The sequence below is a fragment of the Artemia franciscana genome, chromosome 3 (genome assembly GCF_032884065.1).
Source record: "Artemia franciscana chromosome 3, ASM3288406v1, whole genome shotgun sequence".
In the NCBI taxonomy this organism is placed as follows: domain Eukaryota; kingdom Metazoa; phylum Arthropoda; class Branchiopoda; order Anostraca; family Artemiidae; genus Artemia; species Artemia franciscana.
Genome location: NC_088865.1, coordinates 25,245,667 through 25,271,460, shown reverse-complemented (window position 1 = coordinate 25,271,460; position 25,794 = coordinate 25,245,667). Strand labels below are relative to the sequence as shown.

At 33.7% G+C, this 25,794-nt stretch overlaps 1 protein-coding gene across 5 annotated transcripts in view; it reads right to left on the bottom strand.

Moving 5' to 3' along the window:
- Window positions 1-25,794, bottom strand: part of LOC136024631 (muscarinic acetylcholine receptor M2-like) — a 101,289-nt gene that overhangs the window by 12,108 nt on the left and 63,387 nt on the right. For 4 of the 5 annotated variants that reach the window (XM_065700063.1, XM_065700061.1, XM_065700059.1 and 1 more), the window contains exons 2-5: window positions 19,949-20,130; window positions 12,702-12,827; window positions 11,521-11,637; window positions 4,752-4,890 (exon numbers count right to left, since the gene is read on the bottom strand). In XM_065700063.1, the coding sequence (XP_065556135.1) occupies window positions 4,752-4,890; window positions 11,521-11,637; window positions 12,702-12,827; window positions 19,949-20,125 (559 nt within the window). In that variant the 5' untranslated portion in view covers window positions 20,126-20,130. The remainder of the gene's footprint in view (window positions 1-4,751; window positions 4,891-11,520; window positions 11,638-12,701; window positions 12,828-19,948; window positions 20,131-25,794) is intronic. The other variant, XM_065700064.1, reaches the window with a different exon arrangement.

Below are 25,794 nucleotides of genomic sequence, written 5' to 3'. Positions count from 1 at the left end.
ATGGGTTAACAAACATATGAAGATACGGTCCTAAGAAGCTTATTACTTATGCCAAAGAAGTCAGGTGTACTACTATTAGAGAGACATTTGACAACTTTAATCACCTCTTTACGATCAGTTGGAGAAAAAAACATGGATCCAGGATTCTTGCTAGGGTGTACTGACTGGGAGAAGGAACAGGAGTTAGCACTTGGAATATTAGTGAAATAATTATTAAAAGTATCCGGTACTGAAATTGGGTCAATTAATCTGCCACTGATGTTCTTAAGGTTAACAGGTACAGATCTTGAATTCTTTTTTTTTAAGAATTTCATTTATTGTGAACCAAATTTTTGCAAGTTCCCTTTGCAATGAGAGATTTTTGAGTGATAATAATTTTTTTTGCTTCCCGGACGTGTTTGGTATATAGCTTTTTGTATTTTTTATAATTAGTCAGGTCAATAACGTTACTGGTTTTGCAAGCTAACTTATATAGGTCATTTTTTCGGTATGAAGAGATTATCAGGCCATTTGACATCCAGGGGCGTATATGGGTAGTTTTTCGATTTGATTTACGAACTGAGGAAAGGTTGAACTGATAAGATCACTCAGTCCCTGTGTAAAACCATTTGTGGCTGAATTAACATCCTGACAATCCAAAACCTTGGACCAGTCGAAGGATTTAAAATGATCCGTGAACCGATTTATATTCACAGTATTATATTTTCTATTATACGTAGGGGTATTAGTTCTACAGGGTTGAACAGCTGGTAGGTAGGGTAGGGAGAGATAGATCGGAAAGTGATCTGACAGGTCAGAAAATATTTTTTTGGAGGACAGGTGGTTTCCCAGGGAAGTAGATACAAAAATGTTGTCAATTACAGTAGCTGTAGACCTCATAGTATCAACTCTAGTAGGAAAAAGGATTGTGGGAAGAAGACCACTTGAGGTGAATGTTTCAAAGAAGGTATCACAATCATTATTATTGCTAACATTTAGTAAATTACAATTGAAGTCCCCAAAAACTATTGACTTCTTTTGTGGTAAATTAACAAAACTAGAAAAATCATCAAACAAATTACAAAAGAAAGGGGTTGGAAATGAGGGGGGTTCACAAAATAATGAAAAAATAAAAGAATTCTCGTCAACACTTATGTATACGACTATTGAATAAATGCATCTATTATTTATAGGTTGCGAGAATAAGGATTCACAGTCTAATAGCTTGGTGAATTCCAGGCTTGACCGGATGTAAAGAGAAATGCCGCCAGAGGACTTGGTTAATTTTCTTTCACTATGAATAGCTTGAAAGACAAGGAGGGAAAATTCATTATTATCATCAATTTCTGAAAGCCACGTTTCTGTTATTGCAATTACATCGAAAGGGCAGTAACCAATAATTAAAATTAAGTCTTTAAAATTAGCCCACTTATCCCGTATACTTCTAATGTTAAAGTAAATTGCATTAAGTTTGGTCTCTTCCATTAGCTTAGGTTTCACATTTTTCACAAATTCAAAAACGTCGAGATATTCACAGTTAATTTGGTTTAAAGGGCTATTGGGGCTAGCTAAGGGGCTGGTGGGTAAACTATTTTGGTCACTGTAATAGTGAAAAACAACATTATTACAAAGTGATAAATTCATGAGAAACGTAATATCTTGTATAGTACACATTAAATATCCATTTTGATCAGAGTTTCATCATCTCCTTGATTAGAATATTGGAAATCTTCATCAGCCGACGAAATATCATTGGTCGTAATTTTGGACTGGGATGGAAAGTTTGCCGTTTTTTTTTAACTTTCTTGCCTTTTACTAGGGCAGTGGCACCGACTACCATCTTGGGGGTTGTGGCATTGTCAGAGCCTGTATTAATTTAATTAGCAGTTGAGTTTACAGGCTTAACTAGCTTTGATGCGGAATCTATGTCCTTTTTCATGGAGGATAATTGAGCTATAGCTGTTTGTAAGATGTCATCACCTAGGAGTTTAGTGATAGCTTTCTTCTTGAGAAGTTTCCCCAGCTTCATTACTAACCTCGATTAAGTGACTGACTGTGAGATAAGCTGCAAGCCTTTGCCATTCTTGGCTACTTTTAGATGAATCTTTTGGAGGGCAGGATGTTGAAATAAAGTTAGGTAAGGGATGGGGGACTGACTAGAGCCTTGAGTATGAGCATTATTTGCCTCTTTTGGAAATGATACTGTCTTTACATCTTCTACAGCAACTGTTGCTTGGCTTCTATTGGGCCAATGGGGTGTGGGTTGCCAAAGGATTCTTGCAGCTACAACTGAGTAGGGTAGGTTCATTTTATCAGATGTTCTAAGGATTACGACTCGCTTTTGGTGAGCTGGGCAAGATTGTTTTTGGAGGGTTGTGTGTCCCTTACGGTTACAATTTCTGCAGAAAGGGTCTGACTCAGGGCATTCACTAATTGCGTGGCCTGTTTTCCCACACTCAAGGCAAGACGGATGGGACTGTTTGCAGTGTTTTTTTCTGTAACCATGGGTCAGACAAGTGGAGCATTGTAGGGGCTTGGGCTTATAAATCTTGTAAAAAAGGGACATACCGTACAAGAATATTTCTCTACTTAGCTCAACTTTGCAGGAAATGAGGATTGAACGGCTTGGGTGAAGAAAACCTTCTTTGTTTAAACTTAGCCTTATAGCAGTTGAAGGATTGATGAGAAGGTCTGAAGTATTTATTATTATTATTATTATTATTATTATTATTATTATTATTATTAGCATTATTATTATTACGTTATATTATATTATTATTATTATTATTATTATTATTATTATTATTATTATTATTATTATTATTATTATTATTATTATTATTATTATTATTATTATTATTATTATTATTATTATATTATTATTATTATTATTATTATTATTATTATTATTATTATTATTATTATTATTATTATTATTATTATTATTAGTTCAGTTTGTATTTCCTCCCCTTTTACACTGGTATCAATACCATACAGCCCATACTTGTGTAACTTTTCCACATCCTTTTTTGTGGCTAAAATTTTTGAGCCACCAAAAATTATTTCTTTGGATTTTGACAGGACGTGGTCTGCCACCTGAGAAGACGTAAAGTAAATATTAATAGACTCGTCCTGCTTGAAAACAAGTTCAAAATTTACCTTGGTGATCAGAAAGACAGCTTTCTTAATTTGCCTTATTCGATCTTTTGAAAAGGGTCGGCCATTGGTTTTCTTGATTGAGACAGTATAATAATTCGGGTAATCGTTAGCACTAGTTTCTGGGACACTTGAAGAGAGGGGTTGCACTATCACTGGCGAACGAGTTTCATCCTTTTTCCTCTTTTTGCCAGGCGTCTCACCTCTTTCATTAGAGTTAGTTCGGCTCAGGCCTGAATTCCTGACGAGTGGCTAACTGTTTTGGATCGCGTAGTTGGAGGGGTTCTAGGAAGAGTTTTAGAGGTAGGTTGGAATGGCGACTGGCTAATGGTTTTAGTGGGAGTATCCTTCTCGGGTGGTAGCCTTAGGGGCTTTTTTCCGTCATTTATTCCGACGAGACACTGCAGATTCACGAACTGTTAATCAGTCTTAATTCAATTTTACTTGACCAAAAGTAAATATGAAAGTTTTTAATCAGCGATAACACCAATATATTCAATTATACACTATGATAAATAATAACTCACTTTGTATGAAGTGAGCAATCCCTTAAAATTAAATCCGCAAGTTAATTGCGCAATCTAATACAGTATAGTACAAAAGATAATCCGATTAGGTTCATAAGCTAGTTCCTTTTAGTTCAGAGACTAAACTCATACTGAAACTATATTTGCTGCAAAAAACTCATTTCAGCGAAACAATAGTGAAACTTTAGGATAAACAGCAGGGTTCGAAGGGGGATGTAAATAGTAAAAAAGCCTGGGTTTTCGGTTCTGCAAATTATTTTCATTTTCGTTTTCTGTAAATAATATGGATTTTGTATGAAAATAGGGAGCATAAAATATCTCCATACTGCTAACCTTTCTTTTATATATAAGGGAAATACGACACTTCAATGTCTTTCTAATTAAGAGCGCCGTTATGGGATGTGGGCATCATTATTGTACGAGATGTCAGCATTGTGTATGGATTCAAATTAGAAAAAGTGTAACATTATAAAATTTTTCTATCTTTCTACAGTTCACAGCTTCAGTGTGAGATTAGCCATACTACGTCTATTTCATATGTCTAGTCAAAGGGCTTTGAACATACAAGCATGTGTTTCAAGTTAAAAATATGGTTCCATTCGCATAGAAAAATGCCTGATCACTTCAACAAAGAGAATCAAATGTCTTCCTCGTCGTTTAGGGGTAAGTTAACAAATTCTTTTTTTTGGAGCTCCGTTTTGTAAGTGCCTTTTAATTTACGGAGGTAGCAGTGTTTACCCGATGCTTTATTTCATTTCTAAAAAAAATTGGATAATGAGAAAACCGTAAAACATTCAGAAATAGTTTTCAGTCCCATATTGTAATCAGAAAAGGGTTAAAAAGGGAATTTAATAGGTTTCTGGCATAAAAAGACCATCTAAAGCTGATGACAGACTTTGGAGATGGATTCATTTTTCATGATACCTCTTCTCAACTACCTTCTCAATGTCTGGCCTGGATAGTTCTGTCGAGATCACGAGTAAACTGCTCAATTTTAATGCTGCAGCATGCTTTATCTGAACTGTGACATACAAATTTAGTACAGCAGTAGCAACAATAATCGTTAAATAATGCTCTTATTTTACTTACTAAAGTAATAGGTGGCATCACAATAGCTGGGTCCATTTGGGTTTACAATTACATCACGGCCAGTGACGAATGGCAAAGAAGTCAAAGAGTAAATGACAAAAGCCAAAAGCCACGAAAATATGCATGATATATGACTTATCTAAAAGAAAGATAAGGATGAGTTTAGCTGCTTTTTAAGGAAATAAAGAATAAGCTTTACAGCTTGTTGTATGGTTTTGTGAGCAAAAGGTCTAAGCAAAGATTAATCCTTCAATAAAATTGGTATTTAAAGAGAGTCGAACAAAATAATCAATCTTTAAAAAGCAAAGTTTTTCTGATAAAAGTAAAGAGTGAAGTTAAACTTGAAACGAACAAAAATTAGCTGCTTTGTCGTTTATGCGACTTCTTTTTGAAAGAATGTTTCAAATAAATTGGCCTGTAATATTTCCTTGTGAGAATTCTGGAAAACTAGCATTTTACTAAAAACACAAAATAAACGCGACAAAACAGGATTAGAAGCAGAAAAACTCTTAAGGGGCCGGCAAGAAATAAAATAATAATTTATAAGGCTCTTAATAATTTTTTTCATCAGTCATGACATTAATAAATATTCCAACACTATTTTAACTCTCTACAAAACTCGAGGAAGCTTAGTTTTCATTGTAGCGTTGTTTTTTCAGAATCCTTCAAATAGAGAAATATTACAATCCAGTTTATTTAAAATAGTGTTTCAAAATACGTTGCATAAACTGTAATTTTTGTTCATTTTAAGTTTCAACCTCGTTCTTTACTTTCAAAAGAAAAACTTGGTTTTTTAAACCAATTTATGTGCGATATTTATATTTTAACAATATACACCATATCAAACAGTTCGTGGTAACGAACTGTAGTAAGGAGCGACCCGGCTCAATAGTGACCGAAACTCTAAAAAATGGAATTTGGTTACCAATAGTTACATCAAAACGATCGAATTTTTACGCTGATTCTAAATATATAAGTTTTATCAAGTTTAGCTTTACACATCAAAAGTTAGGAGCCTGAGAAAATTTGCCTTATTTGAGAAAACAGGAGGAAACACCCCCAAAAAGTCAAATAATATAAACGAAAATCTTACCATGAGATTCAGCGTATCAGAGAACCCTACTGTAGAAGTTTCAAGTTCCTATGTACAAAAATGTGGAATTTTGTATTTTTTGCCAGAAGACAGATCACGGATGCGTGTTTATTTGTTTTTTGTTTTTTCTTTTCCCCAGGGGTGATTGTAATGACCCAGTGGTCCTAGATTGTCGCAAGAGGGCTCATTCTAACGAAAATTTAAAGTTCTAGTTCCCGTTTTAAGTGACCAAAAAAATTGGAGGGAACCTAGGCCCGCTCCCACGCTCATTTTTTCTCAAAGTTACTGGATCAAAATTTTGAGATAGCCTGTTTGTTCAACATGGTCAAAACCCTAATCATTATGTCTTTGGGGACGACTGGCTCCCCACAGTCTCTGGGGGAGAGGCTGCAAGTTACAAACTCTGACCATTGTTTACATGAAGTAATGGTTATTGGGACGTGGACAGACGACTTCAGGGGGACTTTTTCACTCTAGAGGGGGGTTAGGGGAGGGGGCTACGTTGGAGGATTTTTCCATGGAGGGATTTTATCATAAGGGAAGAAAATTTCCATGAAGGGGCTGCAGGATTTTCTTGCATTATTTAAAAGAACAATAAGAAAATAAATAAAAGTTTTTTGTGGTGGAATTAAGGAGCAGCATTAGAACCTAAAACAAACAGAAATTATTACGTATATAAAGGGGGTTCATCTCCTCCACAATACCTCACTCTTTATTTTTTTTAAATTCTCTATTTTTTTAAAAAGTAGAGCTGTGAGAAAGAGTCAAACTTTAGCGTAAAGAGCAAGGCATCGAGGAGGGGACTACCCCTTTCATAAACGGAATAATTTCTTTTCGTTTTAAGTTTTAATGTCGCTCCTTTTTTGCAGTTAAATAGCTTGTTTTTTTTAATTTAATTCTTTATAAAACAGTCTTTTCCTAACTTAGTCAAAATACTAAGGAAGTCATCATGAGGCCTTCGACGATGTTGAAGATGTTTTGAAGTGTTTAGAAATTTTAGTAAATATGTTTTCAAAACAAATGTTTATTGTTGAGATAAATAGAAATAATAGTTAACATTCATGAATCAGTTACAAGTGATAATTTTCCTCGCTTGGCAGTTTTATTAAAAAGTTGTTTCTAAACGTTAGCTTACTTTCAGCCGTGGTTCACTCTTTACTGGGTTGCAGCTATCAGTGTGACCATGAAAAGAATATTTTTAGATCCAACGGTTCGTGGTAATGAACTGTAGTAAGGAGCCACCCGGCTCAATAGTAACCAAAACTCTAAAAAACGGAATTTTGATACAAATAGTTACATCAAAAGAATCGCATTTTAATGCTGATTTTAAATGTATAAGTATATTTTAAATATATAAAGATGTTTTAATATTTTTTAAATATAATATTTTAAATATATAAAAATACAGAAGACAAATCACAGATGCTTGTTTATTTGTTTATTTTTTTTCTTTCTTTTTCCCAGGGGTGATTGTATCGACCCAGTGGTCCTAGAATTTTGTGAGAGGGCTCATTTGAACGGAAATGAAAAGTTCTAGTGCCCTTTTTAAGGGACCATAGGAATTGGAGGGCACCTAGGCCCCCTCCCACTCTAATTTTTTCCCAAAGTCGTCGGATCAAAATTCTGAGATAGCATTTTATTCAGCATAGTCGAAAAATCTAATAACTATGCCTAATAACTATGTCACTCCCCAAAGTCCCCATGGGAGGGGCTGCAAGTTACAAACTTTGACCAGTGTTTGCATATTGTAATGGTTATTGGTAAGTGTACAGACGTTTTCAGGGGGATTTTTTGGTTGGGAGGAGGGGTTGGGAAGAGGGGGTTATGTGGGGGAAACATTCCATGGAGGAATTTGTCATGGGGGAAGAAGATTTCCATGAAGGGGCGCAGCATTTTCTAGCATTATTTAAAAAAACAATGAAAAAATAAATATGAAAAAGTTTTTTTTAACTGAAAGTAAGGAGTAGCATTAAAACTTAAAACGAACAGAAAATATTACGCATATTAGGGGTTCTCCTAATACCTCACTCTTTACGCTAAAGTATTTTTAGTAATTTCAACTATTTATTCTACGGCCTTTGTGATTCAGGGGAAACATTTAAGCTTTAGTGTAAAGAGCGAGGTATTAACGAGTGGGTGAACCCTCTCATATACGTAATAAAAACATACGAATATAGAAGTTTGTTACGTAAGCTAATTCGTAAGTTACGTATATATTTTACTAATGAAAACGTTCTTAAAATTAAAAGTTCTAGTTGCCTTTTTAAGTACCCAAAAAGTTGGAGGGCAACTCGGCCTCCTCACCCTCCTTTTTCTCAAAATCATTCGATCAAAACTATGGGAAAGCCATTTAGCCAAATAAATAAATATGCAAATTTCGCTTTAATTATTCATCTGCGGAGAGCCGAAATCAAAACATGGATTAACTAAAAAACGTTCAGAAATTAAATTAAAAAAACAATTTTTTTTTAACTGAAAGTAAGGAGCGACATTAAAACTTAAAACGAGCAGAAATTCCCCGTATACGAAAAAGAATGTTCCCTCTCAAGCGCCTTGCTCTTTACGCTAAAGTTTTTACTGTTTTAAAAAGTAGAGTTGAGAGAAAGAGTCAAACTTTACCGTAAAAAGCGGGGCGTTAAAGAGGGAACATCCCCTTTCATGTTCGGGGTAATTTCTGCTCGTTTTAAGTTTTAATGTCGCTCCTTACTTTCAGTTAAAAAGAAACTTGTTTTTTTTTTATTTAATCAAACTTAAAGCCAAATCTTTTGAGCATTTTCATTTCATGGTAGGAACATGTGCTCCGGAAGTATATGTTTTTCAAACAGTTCGTGGTAACGAACTGTGTAGTAAGGAGCGACCCGGCTCAATAGCGAATTTCAATGCTAAAAGATATATCAAAAGAATCAGATTTTTATGCTGATTTTAAATATATAAGTTTCATTAAATTTAGTCTTTGTCATCAGAAGTTACGAGCCTGAGAAAATTTGCCTTATTTTAGAAAATAGGGGGCAACACCCCCTAAAAGTCATAGGATCTTAACGAAATTCGCACCATCGGTTTCAGCGTATCAGAGAACCCTATAGAAAAAATTTCAAGGTCCAATCTGCAAAAATGTGGAATTTCGTATTTTTTGCCAGAAGACAAATCACGGGTGCGTGTTTATTTGTTTTTTTGTTGTTTTTTTCCCAGGGGTCATCGTATCGACCAAGGTGTCCTAGAATGTCGCAAGAGGGCTCATTCTAACGGAAATGAAAAGTTCTAGTGCCCTTTATAAGTGACCAAAAAAATTGGAGGGCACCTAGGCCCCCTCCCACGCTCATTTTTTACGAAAGTCAACGGATCAAAATTTTGAGATAGCCATTTTGTTCCGCATAGTCTAAAACCATAATAACTATGTCTTCGGGGATGACGTACCCCCCACAGTCTCTGGGAGAGGGGCTGCAAGTTACAAACTTTGGCCAATGTTTACATACAGTAATGGTTACTGGGAAGTGTACCGACGTTATCAGGGGGATTTGTTTGGTTTGGGTGTGGGGTTCAGGGGAGGGGGCTATATGGGAGGATCTTTTCTTGGAGGAATATTTCATGGGGGAAGAGAAATTCAATCAAAAGGGCGCAGGACTTTCTAGCATTACTATAAAAAAACAAACAATGAAAATATAAACATGAAAAAGTTTTTTCAATTGAAAGTAACGAGAAGCATCAAAACTTAAAACGAACAGAGATTATTACGCATATGAGGGGTTCTAAAAATACTTTAGCATAAAGAGCGAGGTATTTAGGAGGAGATAAATACTTCACTCTTTATGCTAAAAATTTTTTAAGTAATTTCAACTATTTATTCTACGGCCTTTCTGATTCAGGGGTCATTCTTAAAGAATTGGGACAAAACAAGATTTAGTGTGAAGAGCGAGGTATTAACGAGGGGACTAACCCCCTCAAATATAATCAAAAATATAAGAATATAAAAGTTTGTTACGTAAGTTAATTCTTAAGTTGCGTATTTTTTTACTAATAAAAACGTTCGTTAAAAATTAAAAGATCTAGTTGCCTTTTTAAGTAACCAAAAAATTGGAGGACAACTAGGCCTCCTTCCCCACCCCTTATTCCTCAAAATCGTCTGATCAAAACTAAGAGAAAGCCATTTAGCCAAAAAAAGAATTAATATGCAAATTTCATTTTAATAATTTATGTACGGAGAGCCAAAATCAGACATGCATTAATTCAAAAACTTTCAGAAATTAAATAAAAAAAAACAAGTTTTTTGAAATGAAAGTAAGGAGCGACATTAAAACTTAAAACGAACAGAAATTACTCCTTATATGAAAGGGGTTTTTCCTCCTCGACGCCCCGCTCCTTGCGCTAAAGTTTGATTCTTTCTCGCAACTCTACTTTTTAAAACAATAAAAAACAAATAATTAATAAAATTAATTGAAACAATCACTGCAGACTCTTAGCCTAATTGTTTCAAAGATGGCATTACCACAATTTAGCATCCTCGAGCTGCGTACACCCAAAGGCATATTTCTTAAACTTTTCAACCATTTTGATAAAAACGACTATATTAAATTTTGGGTCAGGCCCGATACTGGGGCATCTGGCACGAATTCTGAAAAAATTGTGGCTTGGAGCCCTTCACTCAATTCTGTTACTAAAAGAAGATACTGTGTCTTGGAAATTCGGATCGATTGAGCTTTTCCTGAACTTCCCACGATATTCTATTTCATATAATTAATTCATAAAATAAACAACACATGGTGACATGTCGCTTCTTACTAAGTGCTTGCATTTACATAGATTATGATATTTTTCTTCGCCTACAACAAACTTTTATTTTATATCATTATTTTTTCATGTTATTATTTTAAGTTGCCTTTTTCCACCTACAAATGTCCTACACATATACACTGTATTAATTATTCTACATGAAAAGCTGCACTGATTAAGTTTATATCAAAAGCTGTATTTCTATCTAAGCTTGAGATGTTTACCTAATACTGTAATGATTCCTCAATGAGATTAATAAAGAATACGGTAAAAAAACGAAAAGAAAATTGTTTTGAAATGAACGGAGCTAAAGGAAAGTTGTTACAAAAAAAAAAAAACAACTAAAAGGTGTTATTTAAAAATGTTTGTCCACCTGCGGTTTACATGGTTAGCTACCCTGTTAAACTTGGGGTGGTACGTCGATTGGTTTAATCCTTCAAAACATTGTCTGGTTTTCGAGATGCTTGGAAATTTCATCATTTTCGAAATTTTGGAAATCGCAATATTACTGCATGTAGGATGAATAGCAACTGGTGTGTACAAACTACCGGTCTTTAGCAAGAGTTAAAAAAAAAAAAAAAAAAAAAAAAAAAAAAATATGTTCTGGAAATTCTTATGATGCAGCAATATGACTTTTGGATGACCTCAGCAGACTTAAATTCAGGATGTCAACTTTTGAAAATTGGTCAATTATTCTTCTAGGAAAAGATAGAGTAACCTCTTTTCTTAGCAAATCGAGAAGAATAAGATAAATTATATTTGCAAAATTTTAATACAGAATTTCTATTATTCAGAAGTCTTCCAATTTTCAAACTGTTCATTCTTGAATCAGTAGTAATAATATAAATTAATTATATAGGAGCAGTAGCATCAATCTTAAAACTACACCATAATAAAGATTTCAATTACCCGCTGTGCGGCTATGGGTCCAAATGTACTAGGGCACATAGTGTCGACATATCTTTCAAAGGCAATCATTATGATTATTAGTGTTCTATGCTGTCCCAGAGACCCCCAGACAACAGCCTAGAATAAAAGAAAAAATAAGAAGATTAGCCACTATATATGTATTAAAACTGTCGAACCTGTATAATAGGCTTTGTAGTTTGTATTGGTGATTTGTATACTAATATTCGATTATAAAGGCAAAATACGGTATAAAACAGAATCTTCATTTCAATGAATAAGGTTACAGTAAAAATGTGTTCCATTTCAAACCACAGAAATGCCCTTCTTGACAAAAATATCTACCTAAATAGCTCCACTCTATAGCACCCTCCTCATACCCAGCCATTAAGCTAATTTCTGCTACGCTCTCTTGTAATTCTTTCTTTTTTCTTAAATTCAAAAAAATGTCCTCTTTTGCCTAAATTCTTCTTTTTCGGTGTATTTCATTTAAACGTACAGAAAATGGTGTACAATGAGCAATGGAAATGAATAGTTTTAGTTTTTTACGAAATCAATTTTGTTCTTTGAAGTGAAGTTTTGCGATGACAGACCTATTCGCTTCTTTTTTGCAATTAAAGGAGTAAAAATTTAGAATAAAGAAAGTATGAATATAACTTTAGTGTATATCAGCCGGATGGAACTAGATTGATATTAGAAAATATAAAAAAATATATAGTAAACATAATCGCATTAATTTGGATAGTCTTCTTTAATCTATTTATTTTTCAATGTTATTATAATAAAAGAGAAATTACTCAAAATATTCATTACTTTCAGTAAAAAGCAAATGATACTCGTGCTAATTCATTTTGCTAATTCCAATCGATCCTTGAATATTGAATGTTGATTTTTCATAGAATATATTACCATTTTTTGACCTGAGGTAGGGGTCCCCGTTTAACAATTTTGTAAATTGAATATAAATGGTATTTGTTCAAGTGGTTAGATTTGCTGAATATTCTCTTTCTTTATGGATCTCAAATGGAAAAAAAGTATCTCAGAACCAGGTAAATACGGGTATTTCTGTTTAAACGATTAAATATAAATTTTCTTGAAGTAATGCATTAACCTTTTCTCCATTTATTTTACTTAATTGATTTATTTTACTTTTAGCAAAGAAAACTAAGCAATTCAGAAGTTACCTGTATCCCGCAAAATGATTCTCCATATGGCAAAAATCCTATCAGCGTTGCCAGTGATCCAAGGACTGTCACTAACACTACTTCAACAAGCTCATTAAACACAAGGGACGTGACCATACACCGTGTCTGTAAGAAAAAAGACCATTGAAATTATGTATAAGTCAGTGAAAAATTTTAATGAAATATTTCAATTGAATATTTCAATGATTTGTATTTTTCATTAAAATTATATATAAGTGAGTGAAATATTTTAATGAAATATTTCTATTGAATATTTCAATGATAGTCAATTCAAGCGTTTTCAAAGCTTATATCGTGTTCTTATCGAAAAAGTATCCCGAAGCTTATATCGAGCACAGGAATGGGTATCGCTGTGGGCGCTTCCAACGTTGTCTTTAAAGTCTCTGGAATCGTCGGTAAACTCGATTTTTTTTTGTTTCTTTTGCCTTTGTTTCTTTGGTAACTAAAATTTGTTCAACATTTAAAACAACGCTTTTAAATCACTGACAACCTATTTTCTGTCTTCATCGGTAGATTGCGGAACCTGGGCCAATAAAGAGCCTAAATTCTTCATTAAAATTATATATAAGTATTTCTATTGAATGTTTCAATGATAGTCAATGAAAACATTTCCAGAGCTTATATCGAGTTCTTTAATTTGCTATATTTTCGTCAAGCCTGAAAATCAAGGCTTGTATAAGAAAAAACACATTTGGTTTATAGTTTTCTCTATTTTTTGGTTTATTATTGGTGCCTTTCAGATAAGTAAGTAATGTTTCTGTTCTCACACTATTATGTATGGACAATTATACAAGGAAAAATGGGGTGTTGACGAGTTATCCTTGTTTTTACGTGAACTTGATATATTGCTAGAAAGTACTTTTTGCTACTCTATAGAACATAGATTTACCTTGGGATTTGCATTGATTTTTATTGGGAGCAACTATTCATCATGGCATTGGCTTGAGACTTAATTCATGACGGGGACGGTGAGATATAATAAATCTGATGATCAGGAGTGACTCGTTCTGGGAGGGGTAGACGCGACATTTCTCTCCAATAAAGTGATGGATTTTGTAAGATCCGTACCGATCAATCCAAAACATTACAGTACATTTATTATTAAAAGTTGCTGCAAATTTTTCTCCAACTCAGAAACAGTAAACCAAAATGTGGCTTCTTATAGAAAAAACAAAAACTATTTTAAAAAATATTTTCCTAACCTATGATAAAGAACTTAGTTTTAAAAAGCCTTTTCCACAAAAGGTATTTTTTGAAGACAAATAAAGGACTACATCAAACCAGAGATGAGCAGAAATAAAGTCAAATAAATTTTCAAGCGTAAAAATATCATGAATCAGCTATAAAAAATAAATAAATCCCGAAACCTAAAGAGATTCCAATAAATAACCATGTCAAACTCAAAACGAGTGGTAACAAACAGTAGGTAACATATACTAGGACTGACATCCCCTTCCCTTCTAAAGACCAGCACTTAATTTACAATCTACTGACAACAAAATACATTTCAATTGTTTTCTCTTTTTTAACTTAAATAAATCCAATCTGATTAAGAATTTCAGGAATGAATATCAACATATACATTAAGCTATCGAACCATATTCATTTGTTTTTTCATTAATAATAGTTATGATGCTGATTCTTTTTTATTTATTTAGCATCGTTATGAGAGATAGAAACAATGCTAGAAATAAGAGTTGTTTTCAGTGAAGTGTAAATTATGTTATGGTCTTTAGAAACCACGGGGGACGTTACCCTACACCTTTTTGCGGTAGTTTCTGTTTGTTTGGGTAAAACTCGGAAATTTATTCCAATTTTTGTTCACTTTTGGTTTAACCCCTGGTTCCCACTGATGCGATTTCACGCGAAAGCGACAATTTTTGCACGAACAAACAAATCTGCTTTGTTTTTTTGCAGCAAGTTTATGTGTCACAGCGGTTCAGCGGCTGCGTTGAAATATTTCTACTGGGCCGATGAAAATCGCACCAGTTATTCTGAATTGAAAGCTTTTTAGAATCATAAATTACAAATAACTGAGAAATTCATCATTTTTATCAGAAGTTTTACAATAGTTTTTGAAAAAGAACAAGAGGGTTGCTCCCTTTTTATCCAAGATTTTAATCCTTAACGCCAGCGGAGATGTTTTATAGAAAAAAGAGCATTCAAGATTAGAATTATATTTTTGATTAGGCATAGGTAGCCTAAATTAATATATGTTATCCCTTCTAGAACTTCATTTAGCCCATTCTTACGTAATTGTTGTTTACATATTTCATAACAGTTTTTGCACTTCAACGGCTGCAGTGATACGTTTCTGTGTGAATATTTTTGTGATTTTCCTGCATCAGCTATCCGTGAGCCGTTTTGCTTTAAAAAAAAAATCGCATCAATGAGAACCAATGGTATTTCAATTATTTGATGCTGCTTTATGGTAGTTCTGCGCTCAAAAAATAAATTGGCTTTACTTCTGCTTATCTTTTGATTTAACTTTTCTCTCTTTTACTTTTACTTTTCCCTGAAAAAACTACTCTTTTCCCTTTTCCATGACTTTTCCCTGGAAAAACTACTCTTTTCCCTTTTCCATGGCTTTTCCCTGCAAAACTACTTTTGCGAAAAATATCATTTCAATTAATTCAAGGTAAAGGTTACGCATAGTCAGAGTGCCTTTTGTACTATTTTGAAACACAAATCCAGATTTTGTTTACTCGAGTAGGGCCTAGATGATATCGAGTGCAAATTCCAGATTACGTTGATTTCCACTTGCTGATCTAGTATTTATTCAACTTATAATAGATTTTGAAATCCTTCCCGCCATCCACCTCCTGGCATGCTTTGGATCAGGTGCAAATCCCAGGACGGCTTTAGTAAGTACTAGTAAGTCTAATACTTACTTTGCATCAGCTTTAAAAAGGATTTGCTGCCTCTTCTGATTGATATGCTGATCATAAATGCTTAATGACCCCCAAGCCTCCTCTTTCAGACTCTCTGAATTGATCCATAATTCCAAAAATACATAAATAGGAAGTTATTATCATTCCTAACTAAGTTTAGTGAACACGGCTTTTGGCATATATCTTAATGACCATTATTTATTTTGTTTCTATCCTGAAGGTTTTGGTCAAATACCTAAAAAATGTCCATTTTCCTACTTTTTTCCAAATCAATAGTAAAGGCACGTTATGGAATTTTTTAGTAGTAGTTTGTTCCTGACGAACTGTTTTGCAACAGAAGACCAAATCACTAATATTCTTTTAACATTTAAAACAACGTATTTAAATCGCTGACAACCTATTTTCTGTCTTCATCGGTAGATTGCGGAACCTGGGCCAATAAAAAGCAGTCCTTTGCTCGCGCATCTACTAACCCATCAAATCATAACTAGTTCTCTCTCACAGTTGGACTTACCCCCTTCTTCAAACCATTTACTGGTCCCGGCCTCCGTTTGGATTGCAAAAGTACGGTACTACTTCTTCTTAAAATAAAGAAATTAGACGATTGTTACTGCAAAGTAATCTAGTCTTAAAGCTCTGGCTTTTGAAGGAGAGCCTAATCATCACTGAACTGCGGTATCATTGGTCCAGAAATCTAGCAGCGAGGGGTTTGGTCGGAAAAAGAACTTTAATACCCATACAAGCAAGAATTTCATGTCAGTCATAGTCATTGTGATAGCAGTTGAAAATCACTTGAGAATTGGGGTAAATAACTTTTCCGGAATTTTAAGAAAAAATTATGAAAAAATTATAGTTTCTAGCCTTAGAGCTAGAGACTCAGGAACATCCTTTGTACCAGTCATGGGTGATCCATTCATAACTCCAGAAAAATATTACTCTGTAGGTGCAACCAAGTTGCACTTTTTAGCCTAGGTTACTCCATATTCCCTAGAGGTCATACTGGATAATCTTGGAAAAATTTCTCCCTACGTTTGATGCATCTGTGACAGTTGTACCAATCCTTAGAATTTAAGAAGGTTAGTCCTAGCCCCCCCCCCGTTTTTTCTAGATCCCAAATATGTATTAACGCTTATACCAGTTGAAGTCTTATTCCAGTTAAGACTTTGACCTTAGAGAGTTATGTGGTTCGCAAAAGAAAACAGTTCGCTCTCAGAAAATAACTAAAAAATGCTATTTTATGCACAGAGCTTCTAAAAGGGGCTTCTTTCACCAATTCATTTTCATAGATTAAGTGTCTCTCTGTTAAGTCCAAATGTCTTTTAGATCCATTACTTTCCTTTATTGTCATATAAGAAACTGCTAGTTTATTCTTTAAAAAACTTAATAAACTTAATAAACTTAATAGGGCCTCTAACATTGCACCTAAGAACGTATGAAGAATTTTTTTTTAGAAGGATGGGGCTACTTCGCAAAATAAGAAGGTGTATAAAAAAAAAAAAAAAATCAATAACTGTAAGTACTTTTGGAAGATTGGCCCGAAAGATTGCCCTGCGTCCATAAGGTCCAAATCATTGATGAAGGAATCGGAACTTCATCCGATTCGGCCAGCTATTGTACGAAATTATTCAACATGCAGCTCCCAAATAACGAAAATAAAACTTTTATAAATAGTGTTGCTTGAAACTCTGAACTCACCTCCAAGGGAGACATAATCCCTTAGGCTGTTAAAGAATAAGACCAAAATTATAAATACATGCTACAGTATAGTGAACAATATATTTATTAAATCTATCTTCAGCTTTCAATTTCGCTGATTAAGCATTTTCTGTTTAATCTATTGGTGCTAACTTATTTTAAAGTTCAAGTGATGAGAATTTCGGATAGGATAATTTTTCAAAAACAATTTTCACGTAAAACCTATTTTTTCTTCTTCTACGTTTAAATATGTTACATCTAAATGGTTTTCTGACTAAAACTTTGAGGTGTTTCACCACTGCTCCTCAATGGGGATTTACACCCCAACAATTCACGATGTATAACCCTAATGAATATTGAAAGACAATTTTGTTTCTCATTCTTTTCAGTGTGCACAAATATCGATTTATTCAACATTAACTGTGGATATCTGGAGGAGTTTTTCGTGAAACAAAAAATTGCGACCAGCTTCCATGTGATAGATAAATAACAAGCTTTTAGTGATATATTTTCTTTCTCTTGAATCAGCTGGTCAATCATCGGTGTTATTTTATACCCCAAAACAACAGTCATAAGCTCTCAAGAGCATAGTCAGGGTGAAGGTATATTGGACATTAAAAAGAAAAAGAACGAACAGATATTCCGTCAATCATAATTCTAGTGAAGTCCTTGCAGAGAAGAAAATTAAATAAGGATGCAGGTTTTCAAGTCACCTTTCAAATATAATCCTATTTAAATTTAATGTTCCATTTTCTTATATTTCAATTTTCTTAAGCGCTCAAACTTATGGAAATTTTATTTTTTGTAGGATTTGCTTGTTTTGGGTTTCTCAAACTTTTTTATCGTTTGGGTAAGTTCATTGACGAAATTTTGTATGCTAAATTCCAAAGTTTACTCAGTTTTATAAGTGTTCGCATTTCTTTTTAAATTATTACGGAATATTTTTGTTCACGATTGTGCGTCTATAGACACATCAGATAAATCATCTCGTTGAAATCGTAGGGTACAAAAATGTTTAAATTGTATGTAAAATGCATTTGCGCTAGAATTGTACATTTCAGTTAAACGGAAATCTTAAATTTACACCTCAGCGTATTTTTGGTTTGATAAAATTTTGAAGAAATCAAAGTTCACGATCGTAATGTTGGTTTTATAACACATTTGTAAAGAAGCTTTGAATAGATTCTGGTGGAGGAGGAGCGTGCTCAAATGAGATGATCTTAGGTGACTTGGCTCTGCTTGGCTCTTATTACAAGTAGTAGTAGTAAAATTTCAGACTAATGGACTCTAGATTTTAGCCCATTAGTGTTTCGGAAGGAAAAAGGGAAAATATGCCCCCTCTTCTCTAATGGTAAGCCTTCTTAAGTCTAATGAGTTATTTGCACTTCACTGAAGATAAGAAATTTACTTTTGAAATAATTTCTATAATTATAAAAATGAAAAAATTAAATATATTGTTAAACAAAACTTTGAATTCCTGAGATTTCCATGAATTAATGTCATTATGCAAGAAAATTTTACTTTACTTTCATTAGTTCTTTCCTGTCATCTTGATTATTTGTAATTTTAGTTTTTGCCGATTTTTGGAAACTAAAGCACATTGTTCAAAATACTGGAAGTTTTCAAGAAAATGCAAATAACAGAATATACTTTAGAAGGTTTACATTTACGGAGCCGAACTGCTGTATATAGTAATTTTATTCCTTTTAAGTTTGACATGAGTATTCATTTCAATTTTTTTTATTTTACAAGTGTTTAAAAACAAAATAAAATCTAGTCAAAGTCTATTTATTTTTCCTCATAGTATTCAAAATATGTTTACCTTTCCAGTTCTCTCTCAAGGATAAATGAACTCCACTAACAATCTTCATCATTTTCTTGTCAAAACCTATGAAAAATGCTATTTTCTACCAAACCCATGAATTCTGAGACACTGACAAGCAGTCCTAACATTGTACCTGGATAAGCCTGCACTCAACACAGTAACAAATCCCGATAATCCAATCTCCAAAAATAAAAACCAAAACCTAGTAATGACGAAACCTCTCTCTCCTCTTTTTATGAGTGGAAACTGATATCATAGCTAAAATAAATCCAAACTCTTTGAGAAGTACCAAAAAAATCAGAAATAATATAAAAGACTAGTCTGGCACAGTTTCAGACGACCTGATTTTGTCTTTTATGAGACTAGAGGATTTGAACCGATGGATGCTTCTGTAATTTTATGAACGTCAAGCTTTTTGAATTGCATAAAATCAGCTGGTTTTGAAATAAAATAAACAAAACATCAAAGGAAGCAGCTGAGACATAATTAAATGCATATAATTAAATATTCTAGTCAACTTAACAAAAAATAAATGTTTTTTTTGTAAGAAAGAATATTTTTTTGTCTTCTGGTCTTGAAACTTATTTAAACATAAAACATTCTCTTTGTCATAGTATTCTATCTTCTTTTTCGTATTGTCCAATAAATTCATCTTTTTCAAACGTCCTCTTAAAGGTGACAACCAACTTAAATCGCAAATTGACATTTGGCGAAATGTAAAACAATGCCATCTACTATTTTGACGGGACGGTAGGACATTTCTGTAATCTAAAATTTTTAGGTAATTATAACTTTTTATCAAAGCAAAAATTTACCTGAGGCAATATGTGTGGTAAATACAAGTTCGAATTGATTGACAGAAGAAAAACGACGTTAACACCAAGTGTCAAGAAAGAGACTGTGATCAAACTAACAAAACCAATTACTTGATGAGCCGAAATATTCCCAGCAAATGACAAATTTGAAGCGTTAATCGCTCCTTCGACAGTCATTGAACCTAAAAGATAAAATAGAATCACTTAGAAATACTCTAACTTTATAAGAAATAGCAAGTTATTTTTTAAAGGTTTTGAATATAATTTTTTTTCCACATGATGGCACCTAATGTCAAGTGAGATTTAATCTTATTCAAAATCCCATTAGTACCTAAAATTCTAAAATACTTTCTCTTCACTTCTAGAACTTATAGCTCTTTGCCCTGAAAAAGGTTAAGTTTATTATTAAACTTATCTTTACCTTTAAAGGCAATTTTGTAATATATTTACAATACAATAAAAAAAAAACTTTTTCCTGAAAGTTTCGACTAATCCCTGACCGAAAGACATAAAGGGAGACCTAACAAAATAAAAATCTTGGCCCAAAAAATTCAATCTTGACCATATTCAATCTCTATCAAACATGTACGGACACGATGTTTTGGTGGGGGGTTGTCATAATAAAAAAAACTATAGTTTAGCTAAAACTAAACACTAGTTTAGCTAGTGTTTAGTTGAGGGGTTGAGTATTTTAATGATATTGACTCCTTTGCTTTCTCTTTTTTTACAGTTAAGTAATATATGGCTAGTGTTTTCTTCTTTAAGTATAAATATTTGTACAATGGACTGATCTATGTAATGAGAATTTCCTGTTTGTCGTCATCCAAGGAAAAAAACTTCAGTCCTTAACAATTATCGGAAACACACTGACGCTTTAGATTAGATGGTTGCGTATAGCTTGACTCCATCTGGCTGGGAATTACTGACATTAACTGTAGTACAAAATACAATATTACTGAGTATTCTAGTTTTTACATATTCTGCTTTCAGGAGGAGGGAGGTAGGTGCATGCTTATTCCTTTTATTTCTCTCTGCTATGACCAATGACCAGGCTAAAAATATTAGTTGGTGTCCTAACAATCCATTTATCGTTTGATTGAAATGTCTTGCTGAAGTAACTGTAAATTGACAAAGTAATGAAAAGACTAGATTGAATTGAAAATCAACGCACAGATACATATTAACACATACAATTACAGAGAAACAAAACGTTTAATATTAGTCACATGGCCAAAAGTGAGCAGAAGGCGGTTTAGCTCGAATTAGCTGGAGGTGTATTCATCATTTCAAAATTCTTCTGAAGCTGAAGTTTTTGTTTTCCGCTGATCAAAATTAACATTTAACCTGGTACTATTTGAAAATATAACGCAGCTATTGCAGAGAGAAGTTAAAAGCCAGATTAAAAGGATAGGCTCTACCCCCTGAAAAAAAGACTCTGGATTCATGTCTGCCTGACTTTCCTTCATTTAGAGGAATATATATATATATATATATATATATATATATATATATATATATATATATATATATATATATATATATATATATATATATATATATATATATATATATATATATATATATATATATATATATATATATATATATATATATATATATATATATATATATATATATAAAAATAAGTTGTCTGTGTGTGTGTGTGTCTGTCGAGTGACGTCATGTTTGTGTGTCGACCGACGTCATGTTTGTCGACTGACTTCATTTTAAGGATTGAGCTGTATGCGTCATGAAGTTGTTTGTCGACTGACGTCATGTTTGTCAACTGATGAAATTACATACCTGGACACCGGGACACAAATGACGACCGGGACACAGGGAATATAAATGACGACCGGGAACCTCAAAGAGAAATCACAGACTGGGAAACCCGGACACAAATCACGACCGGGACACAGGGAATATAAATGACGACCGGGACACAGGGACACAACTACAACGGGGACGCCGGGGGCACAGGCAGGATATATAAATGACGACCTGGACACAGGGAATGTTCGAATAGATATTACAGACCGGGACACCGGGACACAAATGACGACCGGGACACCGGGACACAAATGACGACCGGGACACAGGGAATATAAATGACGACCGGAACACAGGGACACATCATTAGAATAATGAGGTATAGATCTGAATACGGATTGTTTTTCCCATGGACAATTATATGTTGCATGTTCAAGAGTCAGTAGACCTGACAATCTATTTATATGCATAGACAATGGGACAGTGTAGAATGTTGTATATTCGCATGTTTTACGTAGTTAAAAACATATATATATATATATATATATATATATATATATATATATATATATATATATATATATATATATATATATATATATATATATATATATATATATATATATATATATATATATATATATATATATATATATATATATATATATATATATATATATAGATATATATATATATATATATATAGAAGATATATATATCTATTCACAGGTGGGACGCAGGGACACAACTACAATGGCGCGTAACTAATATGGCGCGTAACGACTTACGCGCGCGGGGGGGGGGGGGGCTTGGGGTGGCGCTTCGCGCCACCCCAACAGCTAGTATATTATATATATATATATATATATAAATAAGTTGTCTGTGTGTCTGTCGAGTGACGTCATGTCATCATGTCATGTCGTCATGAAGTTAGTTGTCGTCATGTTTGTTATGACGATGCCGTCATTAATAGTATTTAAGAAAATCGTTCAAAGACAAATTTTTAATTGTAAGAAGATCGTGGACGGAAAAATGTTTAATTGTAAAATGAATGAAGAACCTACAATGCCAACAGCCGAGGAAGCTGAAAATAAGTTGTATGTTTGTTATGTCTGTCTGTCTTTCTGTCCGCATATGACGTCTGAGTTATTTCATCATATACCAATTCAAAAACGAATGTATTCAAGCCCGAAGTAGCTGAGTTGGTTACGCGTTATGTTCCAGGTTCTAGGTCCGAGAGGTTGCAGGTTCGAACCTGGGCTAGGTAAAAACTACAAAAAAAATAAAAAGGCAAAACTAAAAACTAAAAAAAAATAAAAAAAGTAAAAATAGGTACTGCAAAAAAACTAAAAAGAAAAAAAAAGTAAAAACTAATAAAAAGCTAAAAAAGCTAAAAAACTAAAAAAAAACTAAAAAAGAAAAAAAAATAGAAAAAGGAAAAAAACTAAAAATAAAGGAGAAAAACAAAACTAAAAAAAATAAAAATAAAAAAAAGGTAAAAACTACCAAAAAACTAAAAAGAAAAAAAACTAAAAAAACTAAAAAAAAGGTAAAAACCAACAAAAAAAACTAAAAAGAAAAAAAGGGGAAGAACACAAAAATTTATTTCATCATACCAATTCAAAAATGAATGTATATACAGACCGGGACACCGCGACACAAATGACGACCGGGACATAGAGAATATAAATGACGACCGGGACACAGGGACACAACTACAACGGGGACGCCCGGGGTCACAGGGGGATTAATAAATGACGATGGGGACACAGGGAATGTTTGATTAGCTATCACCATCAACAAAGCTCAAAGGCAATCATTAGAATCATGAGGCATAACTAAAAAAAATAAAAAAGGTAAAAAACTAAAAACTAAAAAAAGACCAAAAAAACTAAAAAGGTAAAAACTACAAAAAAAACTAAAAAGAAAAAAAACAAAAAATGTAAAGACCAAAAAAAGACTAAAAAGAAAAAAAGGGGAAAAACGCAAAAATTTATTTCATCATATGCCAATTCAAAAACGAAAGTATATGCAGACCGGGACACATGGACACAAATGACGACCGGGACACAGGGAATATAAATGACGACCGGGACACAGGGACACGACTACAACGGGGACGCCGGGGGGCACAGGGGGATATTTAAATGACGACGGCGACACAGAGAATGTTCGATTAGCAATCACCATCAAACAAAGCTCAAGGGCAATCATTAGAATCATGAGGTATAGACCTGAATGCGGATTGTTTTTCCCATGGACAATTATATGTTGCATGTTCAAGAGTCGGTAAACCTGACAATCTATTTATATGCACAGACAATGGGACAGCGAAGAATGTTGTATATTCGCAAGTTTTACGTAGTTAAAAACATATGTATATCTATATATATAAAAATAAGTTGTCTGTGGATGTGTCTGTCAGGTGACGTCATGTTTGTGTGTTGACTGACGTCATCAAGTTAGTTGTCGTCATTTTTGTTATGACGGTGACGTCATTAAAGATATATAAGACATGCGTTCACGTAGAAATCTATTAATGTTTAACTTTAAAATGACTAATGAACTTACAATGGCAACAGCCGAGGAAGATGCTCAAAGAGTCTATGCCAAAAAACTTGCTGCTGATAGAGAAAGTCAGAAAAGAAAGCGTGCCGAGGAATCTAAAGAACAGCAAGGAAACAGGCTCGAGGCTGATAGAGAAAGAAGAACAGAAAGCGTGCCGAGGAACTACCAGAGCAACGCGAAAGCAGACTTGCTGCTAAAAGAGAAAGTGAAAAAAGAAGGCGTGCCGAGGAACTACCAGAGGAACATGAAACCAGACTTGCTGCTAAAAGAGAAAGTGAAAAAAGAAGGCGTGCCGAGGAATCACAAGAACAGCAAGAAATCAGGCTTGCTGCTGATAGAGAAAGTAAGAAAAGAAAGCGTGCCGAGGAATCAGAGCAACCTGAAAGTTATTGCCTGGCATTCAGGTACAGCCCAGTCGATGATTATAGCTTGAGTAGATGTGTTCAAATCGGGACAATGTCTAAAATTTGTCCCTATTGCAAGGCCTTGAAATTCAATGGTGAAACAATGGGAATGTGTTGCGCCTCAGGAAAAGTTAAACTTCCTCTATTGGCTGCACCACCAGAGCCATTGAAGACTTTCCTTACTGGAACTACGTCATAATCTAAGCGTTTTTTGAAACAAATCAGAAAATATAACTCATGTTTCCAAATGACGTCGTTTGGAGCCCAAATCGAAAATCCAGATCAGTTTGTGTCTACTTTCAAAGTAAAAGGGCAAATTTATCATAGAGCAGGATCCCTTCTACCATTCTCAGGCGAGAATCATAAATTTTTACAATTGTACTTCATCAGTGATAGAAATTCTGAATTGAATGCACGTTGCGAAATTTCTCCCAACGTTGAAAGGACAATCGTTTCCCAATTGCTCACCTGAGCAAAACTATTTTTCAGGCTTAGAAACCCTTTTCACATATTTTGGTGCTGTGTTCTTGTACATATCCAGTTAAATAAGAACCGATTTGTCTTGTTTCATTAGATGCGATAAATGAGCCGATAAACCGATAAAAAGTATATCGGTGTAAAATAATTAAATTAACAGATAAAAACAAGGCATTTAACACCACAAAACAAAAGTCCACCTTAGGAACAAATTTCAGTATTCAAGCTGGGTCACTAAAACCTTACAATCAAAGCAATCGGCTAATAATAATAATAATAAAAAAAACTACAGACGCCTGGCTATGAATTCATTCATCGTCTTCAAAAAAACAAGAAAGAATTATCATTGGAATGTAATACTTATGCAAGTTGTTAATACTTTTGGAACAAATTTGAGCTATATATTTGCACGTTAAGGAGGGGGGGGGGGTAAAGTATAGCTGGTCTGCATGCCTAATGTGTTAGGTATAATTATTCTACATATTAAGTAGTAAGAATTGTTTTCTAACCTCCCACTGTCCAAATACTTTACCCCACCCCCTCCTAATGTGCAAATATATATACCAAATTATATATTTCGTATCTATTCTGTCACTTCTCTTTGTCTTGTCTGACCCTAAGCTGAAA